General features: G+C 45.4%; 1 protein-coding gene across 1 annotated transcript; it reads left to right on the top strand.

Moving 5' to 3' along the window:
• The first annotated feature begins 1429 nt into the window (after window positions 1-1429).
• CCNE1 (cyclin E1) lies at window positions 1430-13766 on the top strand. Its single transcript, XM_032614788.1, has 12 exons — window positions 1430-1698; window positions 2163-2214; window positions 2322-2409; window positions 2637-2705; window positions 7366-7511; window positions 7624-7759; window positions 10451-10597; window positions 11137-11232; window positions 11449-11583; window positions 11693-11804; window positions 11896-12053; window positions 12356-13766. Exons 2-12 carry the CDS (start codon window positions 2192-2194, stop codon window positions 12476-12478), a joined length of 1233 nt encoding a protein of 410 aa, XP_032470679.1. The 5' UTR covers window positions 1430-1698; window positions 2163-2191; the 3' UTR covers window positions 12479-13766.
• The last annotated feature ends 330 nt before the right edge of the window (window positions 13767-14096 follow it).

Below are 14096 nucleotides of genomic sequence, written 5' to 3'. Positions count from 1 at the left end.
CTAACTTCAAGAAGACAGTCAGGGAGGGAGGAGGTCCAAGACTGGGACTGTAAATCAGGAAGGGGCTTAGGAGTGTTTAGGAGCCCTCTGCTACATGCTTCTTCTAGAAGTTTAGTACAGTAGGTACTTTCAAGTGATGATTGTTCAGTACCTGTCTCTTCTTAGCCTGTAAACTCCACAAGGGCTTGGTCATTGTGTTTTTCAAGCATTCCTTCACAAGTAAGATTTAAGTGCCTCCCTTCCTCCAGGGACTTTGCCAAGAGCTGGGGGATACAGCAGTGAACAAGACAGACAAGGTAGGGAGCAGAGCACCAAACATGGACAGTAGCAAGAGACATATGGTGGCAAGGGCTGTGAAGGAACCACAGCAGGGCAATGAGGTGAACAGGAACTCCTGGGGAGAGGGGTGCTCTAAATTAAGTGGTCACTGAAGACCTTGAAGTTCTCGGGAAGGATGAGCAGCCAGAAGGGGCTAGAGCTGGGGACAACAAACTCCAAGGCCCTGACATGAGAAAGGACACAGGGTGGCCAAAAGAGTTGGGAGGGGAGGGGGTTGAAGGAATGGTCTGAGAGGGGTTGAGAGCCAGTCAACGCGGAGTCCTGTAGGGCAGGGAGTGTAGATTTGATTTTACGGCCCGTCGATGTAAACACTTAAGCTAGAGAGGTCTGCATGAAATCCCAGAATCAGAAAGGTCTTCTGAAGAATTTTTGGGGAAGGGGCACACATGGGAGGTGCTCTACTATTAGCTGAATGGACGCAAGCACGCATGGACAGAGGGCTACACGCGCGTCCAGGAGTAACAGCTGTTCCCCAGGGGGGCCCCAGGTCGGGCGGCCTGAGGCCCTGGTTCTAGGCTTTGTGACCAGGCGCTGTGACCTTGGGCACATCCCCGCCCCGACTGAGGGCCCGGAACTCTGCGTCTCGGGGGCGGGGAGGACGTACAAGGAGGGACAGGGCGCGCGCCTGAGGCCAACGGACGTCGGGTCTTCTGGCAGACCCCAGCCGGGGCCCGAACCCCAGCCGTCAGCCGTGTTTACATTCCACCCGCGCAGGCCACGCGGCTTTTTGCCGCTCCAGCGCCGCTCGGCTCCGCCCCCGGAGCCCGGCGACCCGCCCCTCTGCCGCGCTCGCGCCAGAGCTCCCCCGCGTCCCGCCTGCGCGGCCCCGCCCCCCAGCGCGCGCGGGCCAGCCCACGAGTCCGGCCCCGCGCGGGCTCCGCAGCTCTAGCCGCGCAGGCCCCGCCCGGCCTCCGGGCCTCGCCTCTCCGGCGCGCAGGCCCTGTCACTTAGCCCCGCCCCGCGCTGGCCCCGCCCCTGGCGGTCCGGAGGGCCGGGGCCGGCCAGCGCCACACGGGGCGGTCCTGAGGGCGGTGGCTGGGCGGGCCCGGGCCCTCGGGCGGCCGCTGAGGGGCTCCCAGCTGGTCGGGGCGGGGCGGAGGGTGGCGGGAGGGCGCGAGGGCGGGCCGGGGGCCCGTTCCGCGCGCTGGGATTTTTAAATGTCCCGCTCTTAGCCGGGCGCAGGAGCAGCCGGCTCGGCCGCCAGCGCGGTGTAGGGGGCAGGCGCGGATCCCGCCACCGCCGCGCGCTCGGCCCTCCGCAGCCTCCCGCCTCCCGGCTTCCCGCTCGCCTCTGCCTCCTGCCTCCTGCCTCCGGCCTCGGCTCGTGCAGCCCGCCTGCCTGCCGCGGAGACGGCTTCGGGTAAGGACCCCGCCGCGGGCTGCCGGACTGCGCGGCAGGCTGGGACTCCTGGAGTGCCCGGGTCGGGCCGGGCCGGGGTGGGGGTGGGGCGAGGCCGGGTCGCCGGGTCCCTGGAGGCGTCAGCGCGGGGTGCCCCGGTAGGGTGACTCAGGGACAGGCTACGGGGAGGTGTTGAGGGGAAGACTGAGGTAGCCGGGGCCCCGAGGGAGGCGATGGGCCGGCGAGGGTTTCGGGGGGCGTCGAGGGCCCCCCCCACCCCGGGTTCCGACCCGGCATCGCGGGCCGCTGGCGGCGCCGCGGGTGACAGGCCACCCCGGGCCCATCGGCCATTTTCCCGACCGGCCCGGGAGGCTCCCGCCGCTGCTGCCGCCCGCGCGGGAGGGGGAGGGGTGCCCGGGACGGACCGGCGGGCCCTGGTCCCCTCCGCCGGCCGTCCTCACCCCACTGCCGCTTCGTGCCCCCAGGCCTGAGGTCTGATCCTGCGCCCAGCGCCATGCCGAGGGAAAAGAAGGAGAGGTGAGTGGCCTGGCCGCTGCGGGGAAGGGGAAGGTGTGCAGTGGTGGGGGAGGGGTGGGCTGAGATTTGGGGAGAACTCTTACCTCTGTGCCATCCTGGCTTTTCAGGGATGGGAAGGAACCTGGCACCATGAAAGAGGAAAGCGGCACCGATGTCTCTGTTCGCTCCAGGAAAAGGAAGGCAAATGTGGCCGTTGTGAGTACAAAGGAGACAGGTGGGGGAGGATTCCCCCCCACCCCCCATCTTACCTGGGTACCAGCCTGGGTTCTGACCACATATTTATTGATAGGGGGTCAAGGGGGGTGCGTTTGGCAGAAATGGTGCTCATAACCTTACCAGCTTTCTTTTTTCTCTCTCTCTCTGTGTTTTTGTTTTTGGGCTGTTTGGTGTGTTTCCTTGGGGTGTGGGTTGTTTTATGTTAGTTTTTGCAGGATCCAGATGAAGAAGTTGCCAAAATTGACAGGACCGTGAGACACCAGTGTGGCAGTCAGGTAGGTACATTTTCTAATTAGGTCCAAGTTGAGGGTCTCCTTTTTTGGGGTCACATTAAGTCTCATATTTCCTTGCCTTCTGCTGAAGGCTTTTTCTCTAACTGTGGCCACAGTCCATACAACTGAGCGCTGTGCCTGTCAGTGGGCACTGACCTCTGCCAGCCTTGAGATTCCAGGAAGGTCTGTGTTCCTGACTGACATCCCTGAGATGACAAATATGCGCTGATGTCTGGAAGAACCAGAATGGACCTCACATAACTCAGTCCTCTCCTTTTGCCCTTGAGGAAACTGAGACTCAGTTAGAGGAAGAAAGTAACCCAGAGTCCTGTGCAAGCCAGGGGCGGAGTCTGTCCTACAGCCTCTCTGTGGGCTGGTGAACTGCGGGGAGGGCTCCTGAGACAGAGCTCTTTGGGTAACTGTGAGGATGGGGGTTTGTGTGTACACACATAAGCACACATCCACACTTGTGTTTCTTCGTCATGGTGCTTAAGGACTTCCCGTCCCTGCTCCCACCCCCTTTAGGTCATGTTTCAAACTTTTTCACCCTTTCTGAAAGTTCTTCTAGCCCATCCAGCAGTTACCTACAGTGGTCACTGTCACCTGGAGCTTGATCTGGCCTCCACCAGAGTATTAGGAGGACATTCTGTGTAATGATATGTGCATCTCAACACATTTTTTAAATTGACTAGTCCACTTCTCTTGCCCCTCCTTCATGGAGTTCCCGCCATATTTCTTACATGCTCATGGTATCATCATAATATCAGAAGTTCCGAGCAGAAAAAGCTTGTATTATCTCTCTGCCTCCAGAAATGGCTGGAGACTGTAGTTATGGCTCTAGTAGGGGAAGCAGCCTATCTCCAAACTAGCTGATTAGGCTTTCTGACGCTATAGCAGATAAAAGCTGAGCAGGAATAGTATTTGAGCTGAGGATACTGGTCCTGATTAGGTTAGCAGTGGAAGCACATCACTTTGTAGGGCAGTGAGCAGCAGCCATAGCAACTGGGTTTGGAAGAGTGAAGGGCTTCAAAGTCAAGGGCCACATTATTTGTAAAAAGTTGTTACTGCACATAAGACCCTAGTAATTAGTATTTCTGGGGAGGTTCCACTGAATATTGAACAATGGCTTGATGATTTCCTTACTGTATTAGAAGAAGAAATACTTTACTTTAGGAAAGGAAATAAGACAGTGCATTCCAAGTTCTTTCCTTTTTTTCCTTTTTTCTCCCTGTAAAGACTTCAAACCAAGCAAGTTAATTTTTGTGGATTTCTACTAAAATGGACCTCTACTTTGTGAAATTCAAGATTGGTTATTTTCCCGACTGTGTTTTGAATTGAAGTTTTTAAAAATATATATTTATTTATTTATGGCTGTGTTGGGTCTTCGTTTCTGTGCAAGGGCTTTCTCTAGTTGCGGCAGGCGGGGGCCACTCTTCATCGTGGAGCGCGGGCCTCTCACTATCGCAGCCTCTCTTGTTGTGGAGCACAGGCTCCAGACGCGCAGGCTCAGTAGTTGTGGCTCACGGGCCTAGTTGCTCCGCGGCATGTGGGATCTTCCCAGACCAGGGCTCGAACCCGTGTCCCCTGCATTGGCAGGCAGATTCTCAACCACTGTCCCACCAGGGAAGCCCAGAATTGAAGTTTTTAACTTAGGATGAAGCAAAGCTGTCCCTGTTTGACTTCTTGGAGTTTTAGGGTAGTTTCTGTTCTCAAAGATAACCTGAGCTATGCCTAGGGTGCCTAAGATAGGGCTTTGGTCCTATCCTTGGACTGCAGAGAGTTGATAGATGTGATAACATGAATAGCCATATTACTTCCCACTAGAAGGCGTTTTCATGGTTTTTCAGAGATTAATCACAACAGGTTTCTACACATTTTGCAAAGTAGATAGCTTGAAAATTACCCATCATTTATGGAGCAATCAGTGTCTTATGTTATTTCTCTGTGTAGATTCATGAAGCTAGAATTTTGGGGTAACAACCTTTTTGCCAATTAATTACACAGAATTTTTCTCTGGAGTTATCATAGTTCATCCCTGTTCAACAGCTCTGAGCTACTTGTAGCCCTCATGCTCAACTCCATGAAACTGCTTCATCAAGACCACATGGAACCTTTGATTCTTGCTTTAGGTTTTTCTCAATGAAGATAATACTCTTTTATCTAAAGTCTATTTAATATATCTATTTTTGTTGTTCAATTTTTTGCACGAGACCCAACTTTTTTACTGAAGTGGGAGTCCTGGAATTTCTATTAGTTACTTCTCAGAACATAATTTTGCATAAGGTAGTTTTATTCTCAGTTAAAAGTTGGTGTCTTGGGCTTCCCTGGTGGCGCAGTGGTTGAGAGTCCGCCTGCCGATGCAGGGGACGCGGGTTCGTGCGCTGGTCCGGGAGGATCCCACATGCCGCGGAGCGGCTGGGCCCATGAGCCATGGCCGCTGAGCCTGCGCGTCCGGAGCCTGTGCTCCGCAACGGGAGAGGCCACAGCAGTGAGAGGCCCGCGTACCACAAAAAAGGAAAAAAGAGAAAAAAAAAAAAAAAAAAAAAAAAAAAGTTGGTGTCTTGCTGTTACCCAGTTCCTTCCTAAAGTCAGACTGATCTTGCTTTCTTTGAGACATGGTATACACTCAAGTTAAATGATACAGATTTCATTATTCTGCTTCATCCACTGGTTCCTAAAAGGCCAACTTTGGGAACCATTTGTCTGCTTGTGGTTCACCCAATTTGTCAGTGAACTACAGGTAGGGAAATGTTACCATTTTATCTCCAAAAGCCTCCTCTGAGCTATTTCAGCCATGTGGCTGTAGAGGGTGACAACCAGCTTCTGCTTTCAAAACTAGAATTCATTGTTGAATGAAGAGCAACTTAAAGCAGTTGTAATGTGACCCTTTTTGAGTCAAGGAAATACTACCAGCGCATGATACTAGAACTGGAAGGGGATGTTGCCCTTCTCCAACAGCTGTTGGCAAGAGCTGTCATGGTTAATTTGCATGCCCAATTCTTTGCACATTGGATGGAGAAGAGCTTTATCCTGCTTTGCTCTTCTCAGTACCCTGAAAGTGCTCTGGCTTCCTCTGAAAGTGACCGGTGTGCTGTGATAGCCACCCTGTCCCATATCTTCCAGGCAGCACTTAGAGCCCAAGTTTCTATGTTCATTTATAGTCTTCTCCGTTGTCTCTTTTCTAGTCAATATTAATGATCTCTCTGCTTTAAAAAAAAAAAAAAAGCCAAGAATCTCAGACTTTTTATAGAGCTTCCATACTGGCAGGATTGTTAACATGCCCTGTCTTCAATAAAATTACTATTTTATAATTTTAAAAATCAATAATAGTCCTTTAGAGTAAGATAATAGAGTAGCTTTAAAAGGAAAAATGTTAAATGGCAAAATGACATTATTTTCCAAATATTAAAAATTGACTTAAATTAAGTATCTGGAATCTTTAAAAGAAGCATTGTTGGGGTTTTTTTAATAGGTATCTATATATTTTTTAGATGTTGGGGGTAGGAGTTTATTAATTTATTTATTTTTGCTGTGTTGGGTCTTCGTTTCTGTGCGAGGGCTTTCTCTAATTGTGGCAAGCGGGGGCCACTCTTCATCGCGGTGCGTGGGCCTCTCACTATCGCGGCCTCTCTTGTTGCGGAGCACAGGCTCCAGATGTGCAGTCTCAGTAGTTGTGGCTCACGGGCCTAGTTGTTCCGCGGCATATGGGATCCTCCCAGACCAGGGCTCGAACCCATGTCCCCTGCATTGGCAGGCAGATTCTCAACCACTGCGCCACCAGGGAAGCCCTGTTTGGGTTTTTAATGATGGTTTATTCAATTAGCATTTATCACTCTGCAAGGCTTTGGGGTGGGTTTCAGAGGTCTTCAGGAATATCTAGGCTTTATCTCTACAGACTTTTTAATATATCCTGTGACTGTTGCTTGATTCGGTTTTAACTAGGCAGATACTCCTTTTGTTTCATTTTGAGTTAAGGAAAAGGAAAGGTCCCCGTTATGTAATAATTTTGGCTTGACCTGCAACCAAAGGAAGATGTCACATTTGGCGGGTTTTGTTTTAAAATGGGGAGACTTTAAATATAGATGGCAATCAGTTTACACTTTGATTTTTTATACTTGTGATTGTGGAGTGCTTATGTAAATGCTTTTACTGGAAATTGTCTTTCACTTTTAAGACATTTCATTAGGTTAGTTGTACTTATTAAAAAAAACAAATCTTTGAATTGTGACCAAATAATCTCACAACACACTTTAGGAGTCATGCTCAGTATCTTACTGAGCTGCCAATCGATTTTATTCTTTTGGTTTTTTTTGGTAACGTAAGAGCTGTTTGCATTTTGTCTTACCCTTCCTGCGTCTATTTTGCTGGTCAGTCACTTCATGTGAGGCTGATGATGTGGAGGGTAAAATGCTACTGACTGTAGTTTTCTTAGGTTTTACTGCATAGACTCCTAAGCTAATGACAAAATGAAATGAAAGCTTGGAGTCATTTCTGTGTCTTCCATGCTATCTCCATCTTAATTTAGGCCAGAATATTGACTTAGGCCTAGAGGTTTCTCTCCAGCGTGAAGACATTTTCTGTTTTACTGGCTGTTTGACAAATCAATGAATGTAAAAACAGCTGGTTTACATCAAACATTTTTTTAATGTGTCTTTCTTTACAGCCTTGGGACAGTAATACAGTCTGTGAAAACCCCTGTTCCTTGATTCCCACACCTGACAAAGAAGAGGATGAGCTCGTATACCCGAATTCTGCATATAAGCCTCAGAGTTGCACACCATCTAGAGCCTCGCCACTGCCTGTACTGAAGTAAGCTGACTGCTGAGTGCCTTCTGGATCTCTTACTCCCTGTGTGCACTCCTGCCTCACTAGTATGGATGCATACTGACACCTGTCTTTTGCTTGCTTTTGTTTTTTGTAGCTGGGCAAATAGAGAGGAAGTATGGAAAATCATGTTAAACAAGGAAAAGACATACTTGAGGGATAAGCACTTTATGCAGCGGCACCCTCTTCTGCAGCCTAAAATGCGAGCGATTCTTCTAGATTGGTTAATGGAGGTGAGCTGGAGCCTTCCTGTTAACTAGAAGCATTGGCCATTTCTAGATTCTTCTGTGCTGTTAGAATCTCTTCAAGTGTTTGATTCCATTGACACGTTCTGTGTCTCTGAACTGGTATATATACTACAGTGGCCTAACTTTTTTGCTTATGTACTTCCTTAAAAGAATTTCTGAAGTATCTTTACCCCTTAGATATTTTTAAGTTGGCATCTAATTTTTTTCTCAAAGTTTAAGTAGTTGCAAAGGTTGTATTTTCCAATTAATTATAAATATTGATATTTGATCTTTCAATTTGTACACTCAAATTGCGTTTTATTTTTTGTGTGTGTGGTACGCGGGCCTCTCACTGTTGTGGCCTCTCCCATTGTGGAGCACAGGCTCTGGACGCACAGGCTCAGTGGCCATGGCCCACGGGCCCAGCCGCTCTGCGGCATGTGAGATCTTCCCGGACCAGGGCACAAACCCGTGTCCCCTGCATCGGCAGGCGGACTCTCAACCACTGCGCCACCAGGGAAGCCCCTCAAATTGCTTTTGAGTGTACACAGTGGAATGTGGATAACAGCTATTTGATAGCCACTACCAAATGTTTTAAAAATATATGAACAAATTTATCTTTAAGTCAGAAAATTTACATTGTTTCTTTTTAACTCCTTGGGATTCATTTCTCTTTACCCACAGAATTTTATCCTAACAAAATATTTTGTTCAAATCTTTTATTGATCACACTATCATACTTCTCTACAATAATTGATCAAGCTAACAAGTATTACAAATTGTGATGAATAATTGTTAAACATAAAAAGTAATATTGTATAGGCAGTGCACCTCCTTCTGGGAGGAAGTGTGGGTGACTCAGTAGTGGCTCAATTAAGGACACTTCCTGGACACCTCTGTAAGCCTTGGGTGGGTGAGAAGTGGGCTTTCTTCTGTGATGTGGAAGGACATCTCAGGCAGATCTGTTTTATGAAAGCACATATGGAAGTTGAGTGTCTAAGTATTCCCTAAAACTGAACTGTGCCACGTACCTTTAGGAATTCTGTATTAGCAGGGGTATGTGTACCCCTGTTGTGCTTGTCCTAGAGTCAGATCCCCTGCTGCCATTTAAAGTCTGTGTGCTTCAGTCAGGCAAGTCACTTAACTGTGAGTCTTGGTTTTCTCATCTGTAATGTTTTCTAGCAATATTTGCTTGCAGAGTTTGTGTGGATTAGAAATAAGTACAGTTTACATGGTAGGCAAGAAAAGATAGCTATTTTTATCATTCTTAATTTGCTTTTCTTTATTGGTCCCTGAAAATGTCAACATAGAAAATGTACAAATGTACAAATTCTTTGGCCTTGCTGTTGTCCACAGATCTACCATGGCACATAGCCCTTATGGGCCTTTTGGAACATTTTATAATTCCTTGAAGCATTAGATGTAGTATGCTTTAACCTCTCAGGCTTCAGCTCATAAGATGATGTGACTGAGAGGTTCTAGTTTATATAATGCAGTTGATGCCATTGATGCAATTGATGCTTTAAAGAAATGATTTTCCCTGCAATTCAATGAAAAAAGTCATGTAATACTATTGAAAGGATAGAAAAGAATGGTAACCTTTATGTCTTCAGTGGGACAAGGCTAGAGTCCACGGTGCACAGGCAGGCTCATCTGCAGCGATGTTAAGTTTCCCTGCCCCTGGCCCAGCCAAGAAGTCTACATAAGAAAGGCAGTGCTTATGCTGTGTGCCCAATGGTGAGCTGGGTAGAGTAGTCTGCAGGTTTGTTCCTTAGAGAACAGAAGCTCTAGTTTTACTTCTAATCCTATTGTAGTTGTGTTATTTTATAAAAACTAACTCTAAATATGGCTCCACCTGGACTTCAGAAACACTCTTTGGTGATTGATGGAATTTTCTACTAATGTTCTGTTTGTTGTTTCCTTTGGTACCTTTTCTACTTATTAACCCCATGAAGTGTACTTACATGGGATATACTGTTTAGGAACAGCAGTTGTAAATGCACAATCAGACATTTGATGACAGTAATGAATTGAGGTCTAATATTTCCTTGGTCCTTTTCAACTCCATCATGTACACTATTTCACCATACCTCACAGCAATCCTGTGAGGTAGGCAAAACAGGTATTGTCCTAATTTTATAGTCTGAGATAATCCAAGATAAATGGGTTTGTCTAAAGGGGAGCCAATGCTGGAACCTAGATCTCCGAGTCTTTTGTTTAATGTTTTTAAAAAACCATTTGCCTCTTGTGATTAACAGATTAACAGTGTTTTAGTGTTGTAGTCTTTAAATAAATGTATGTTCCAGCTTTCAAACTTTCATACTGATAGTACCCATTGAGAAGAAATATGGTAGTTCTTTCCTCATGTCATAATGAAACTTATAAAGGGGGACACCTTTCTTTGAGAAAATTCCATTTTTCCTTGAAATGCTGCTTTTAACAGGCTGTGAATGTACCTTCTTTCGCAGCCTATGAACGTTTGCTCTTATATTATAGATCACAGAACACTCCATCCTTATACCTGAGTTCCAGTTTTTCATTGTGCATGTGCTTAGGGACAAGCAAGGTAACCATCCTTTCAGAGAAGCCAGGTTCTCTCTCTTGATTTGGTTAAATTATCCTTCACCAAACTCATGACAAGTTTTTTGTCTTTCTTTTTTTCTCAAGTAACTGTTCTAAAACTTACTATTTTTTCAGGTGTGTGAAGTTTATAAACTTCACAGAGAGACATTTTACTTGGCACAAGATTTCTTTGATCGGTATATGGCAACACAACAAAATATTGTAAAAACGCTTTTACAGCTTATTGGGATTTCGTCTTTATTTATTGCTGCCAAACTTGAGGTAAATAATTTTCAAATATTTGTTATGTAGTACATGCTTGAGCTCCACTGAGATTAGGGGAAGAGGTCAACTATTTGTCTAAATTTTTCTAATTTGAGGCCTTCTAAAGTTCAGCCACACACACAAAAAAGCTAGAAATTAACCAAGAAAAGTATGAGTATATAAAATGCTTAGGTTAATATAATTCCTTTAATCAAAAAAATTGAACTTTGACCTGAGAGGATTAAAATTTTGGTGTGATTAGAAGGGTGAATGGGCACAGCTTTCAAACACATTGAAAAGGTGAAAATTTCAAAGCTCCCCATTGAGTAAAAGTTTGATTGATTTATTGATTGATTGATGTGGGTAAGTGTTTCATTTCTGTCACAATTAATGCATTTTGAACCACTGGAGTGGCTCTTGTATTTATCCCATCAATGTACCCTTTCCTTCTTTCTATGTCAGCATATTAAAAAGAATAATTTGGGAGGTACATTATAAGTTAAAACTATCAGAGATGGACTTTTTGCCAGTAGTATCTTCCTTTTATTTCCTTTCAGGAAATCTATCCTCCAAAGTTGCACCAGTTTGCTTATGTTACAGATGGGGCTTGTTCAGGAGATGAAATTCTTACCATGGAGTTAATCATTATGAAGGTAGGTTACAAGTTAGTTTTTCAGTCCTTTTTAAAAATTCCTACATAATATCTTTTCTATATTCAGCATGAGTGCATCTGGCTAGGTGTTCTCTAGCTGGACACACTGTGGCATGGGAAATGGCTACATTTTGAACTCCTTTGGAGGACCAAAGGGAGTAGTAATGTCTTTTTCTTTTTTCAACCATGGGTCTCTTTTCGCTCTGTTTTCCCTTAGGCCCTTAAGTGGCATTTAAGTCCGCTGACCATTGTGTCCTGGCTGAATGTGTACATGCAGGTCGCATATCTAAATGATTTCTATGAAGTGCTCCTGCCGCAGTACCCTCAGCACATCTTCATACAGATTGCAGAGGTGAGTGGCTTTACTGCCTCTGTGGGGCGACCTACCCACCACTAGATGGAGTAACTTTAGAACGGGTGTGTGTTGGCCGTGTCCCTCAGTGTTCTTTTCTTCTCCATAGCTTTTAGATCTCTGTGTCCTGGATGTCGGCTGCTTAGAATTTTCTTATGGGGTACTTGCTGCTTCTGCCTTGTATCATTTCTCTTCATCTGAATTGATGCAAAAGGTTTCAGGTACGTTGGCTTTCCAGTCCATTCATAGGTGTATTGAACTTATAAACCAGTTGTTGGCCTCATTTGAGCCTAACATGTATTTTCATCGCAGGGTATCAGTGGTGTGATATAGAGAAGTGTGTCAAGTGGATGGTTCCATTTGCCATGGTTATAAGGGAAACAGGAAGTTCAAAACTTAAGCACTTCAGGGGAGTTCCTGCTGAAGATGCACACAACATCCAGACCCATATAAACAGCTTGGATTTGCTGGTCAGTACTGTTCCTTGTTTCCCAGACGAATTCTTAAAACTGCCCGAGCAGCCTCTTCACTTTCTTTCCCACAGGCTCCAGATATCCCCAAAAGACTCTGATTCTTTTAATTCCGTGGCAAAGAAAAATGGTGGTCAACAGATCCTCAGAGTCTCTAAGTATCATGTAGCCCAGAGACTTTTAGATTGTTCTTTGCTATTTTTTTCCTTCACTCATCTCCGTAGAAAAAAGCACAAAATAAGTGAAGCCCAAAGGATACATTCTTCCATGTTAACATTTCTGGCTTTTATTCTTATCATCAGGACAAAGCCCAAGTAAAGAAAGCCATATTGTCTGAAGAAAATAGGATTTCTCCTCTCCCCACTGGGGTCCTCACCCCTCCACAGAGCAGTAAGAAGCAGAGCGGTGGGCAAGGAACAGCATGACCACACCAGCATCCTCACCAAAGACAGCTGTGCGGAAGTGCCTGCCCCCAGTTCTCTCCCGTCTACTGCAGCAGAGGCGTGCATTTGCTTTTACAGATATTTAAATGGAAGAGCATGTCTCTTCCGCAACAGAAGGTTTCTGTGGATGGCATTGGACAGGGAGAAGTGTTTCTTATTGAATGCTTAGATTTTTTTAATAAGTGGGTCAAGTACACCAGCCACCTCCAGAACACCAATGAGTGCTCCAGATGCTGCTAAGGAGGGTGATACTTGACTTGATTGACTATTTACACAAATAACAAAGGCTTGAAGTTGAGGAGTGCCATGTTGCTGTTGGTCTCCCCCTGGCTGTTCTGGGTCGAGTCGTATTAAGTGGAACAGGTGGTTGTGAGCGTTAACGATGCGCAGCCCACAACCAGCTATGCTGGGGCCCTCCCCTTTCCATACTATCAGTTGACAGTGTACAATGCCTTTTATGAACTATTGTTTTGTAAGTGCTGCTATGTTTATCTGTTTTTTAATAAAGATAAAACACTGTCTTTGAGACAGCTGGTTTTATGAGCTATGTCTGGTAATTTAAGTTAGGAGTCAACTTTGAATGTGGCTATATCAGGTTCTCTTTTTTAACTTCATGCTTCTCAAAGCTCAAGCCTCTCAAGCAAATATATTAAAAGAAAACTTTTGAAGTGAGCTTCAGGTGCAGCCTCACAGGCCTCCTCAGGGCCTCTGAGCTAGAATGAGGCTCTGATTGGCATCTTCCAACAGTGCCCTGTGAAGTGGTGGCTCCCGGCGGCCTCACTGGCTGGCTGTGGTGATAGTAGTGAAGTCACGTCTGCATCGAGAGGATTCTTAGGTATGATTCCTTCCTGAGCACAGGACAAGGGTCATAAAGTATCTGTAATTAGTGTTATTTAATACTCTTTTCATCCTTACCCAAAGCTTAACCTAAAGTATTTTTTTTGTTTGGAGAACTTGTTAACATAGTAGCCTAAAACTACACTTTGAACAAGAAAATGCAAAGTAAAATAATATGTAGTTCAAGGCCGTGATATTCGTATATAATCTGTTCCCTGACCATTGATGGAATCACCAAGTGCCTTGCTAACAGAGGAGGTTACTGTCCACTTTAAGGCCCAGTGTGTACAGTTCACATCATGTTTTGTGGGACATTCCCAAAGTGATGGCCTTGTCAAGTCTTGTGTTTCATTTTCTCACAATGCTTTGGTGTATGTATGGGTTCATTAAGGGAAGGTGAATGAGCAAATAAATATCATTTATTTCAACTTGGTATTTTATTATTTTGCAAAAATCTATCTGAAGTAGAAAGAAAAACAGCCACTTTTAATCTACCATATTTATATGAAATTTGAGAGATCCTACTTTTTCACATTGTGATGTTATAGTTCTGGCAGTTCTAATACAGTTTTCTTAATAAATGCATTATAAATCTACATGTAATGGTATTTAGTCAAATGATACTCCTAGCTAATTATTTCTTCATCTCAGAAATGCTCTTGCCTTATAAGTAGTGAATTTTTAATGGTGATCATTTGTGACTTGAAAAATCCTAAAAGTGGTTCATTTATATTTGACATTCTGTGCAAAAATATGGCACTGA

The sequence above is a fragment of the Phocoena sinus genome, chromosome 19 (genome assembly GCF_008692025.1).
Source record: "Phocoena sinus isolate mPhoSin1 chromosome 19, mPhoSin1.pri, whole genome shotgun sequence".
Taxonomy (NCBI): domain Eukaryota; kingdom Metazoa; phylum Chordata; class Mammalia; order Artiodactyla; family Phocoenidae; genus Phocoena; species Phocoena sinus.
Note: the sequence above shows the minus strand (reverse complement) of the source record. Positions and strands in the feature narration are given on the sequence as shown.

What these genes read in the sequence shown, in the direction of transcription:
- CCNE1 (XM_032614788.1), top strand. Translation starts at nt 2,192, where the DNA reads ATGCCGAGGGAAAAGAAGGAGAG. An exon ending in TCTTCATACAGATTGCAGAG is followed by an intron (nt 11,584 to 11,692) that starts GTGAGTGGCTTT and finishes TCTTCTCCATAG; the next exon opens with CTTTTAGATCTCTGTGTCCT. An exon ending in TAAACAGCTTGGATTTGCTG is followed by an intron (nt 12,054 to 12,355) that starts GTCAGTACTGTT and finishes TCTTATCATCAG; the next exon opens with GACAAAGCCCAAGTAAAGAA.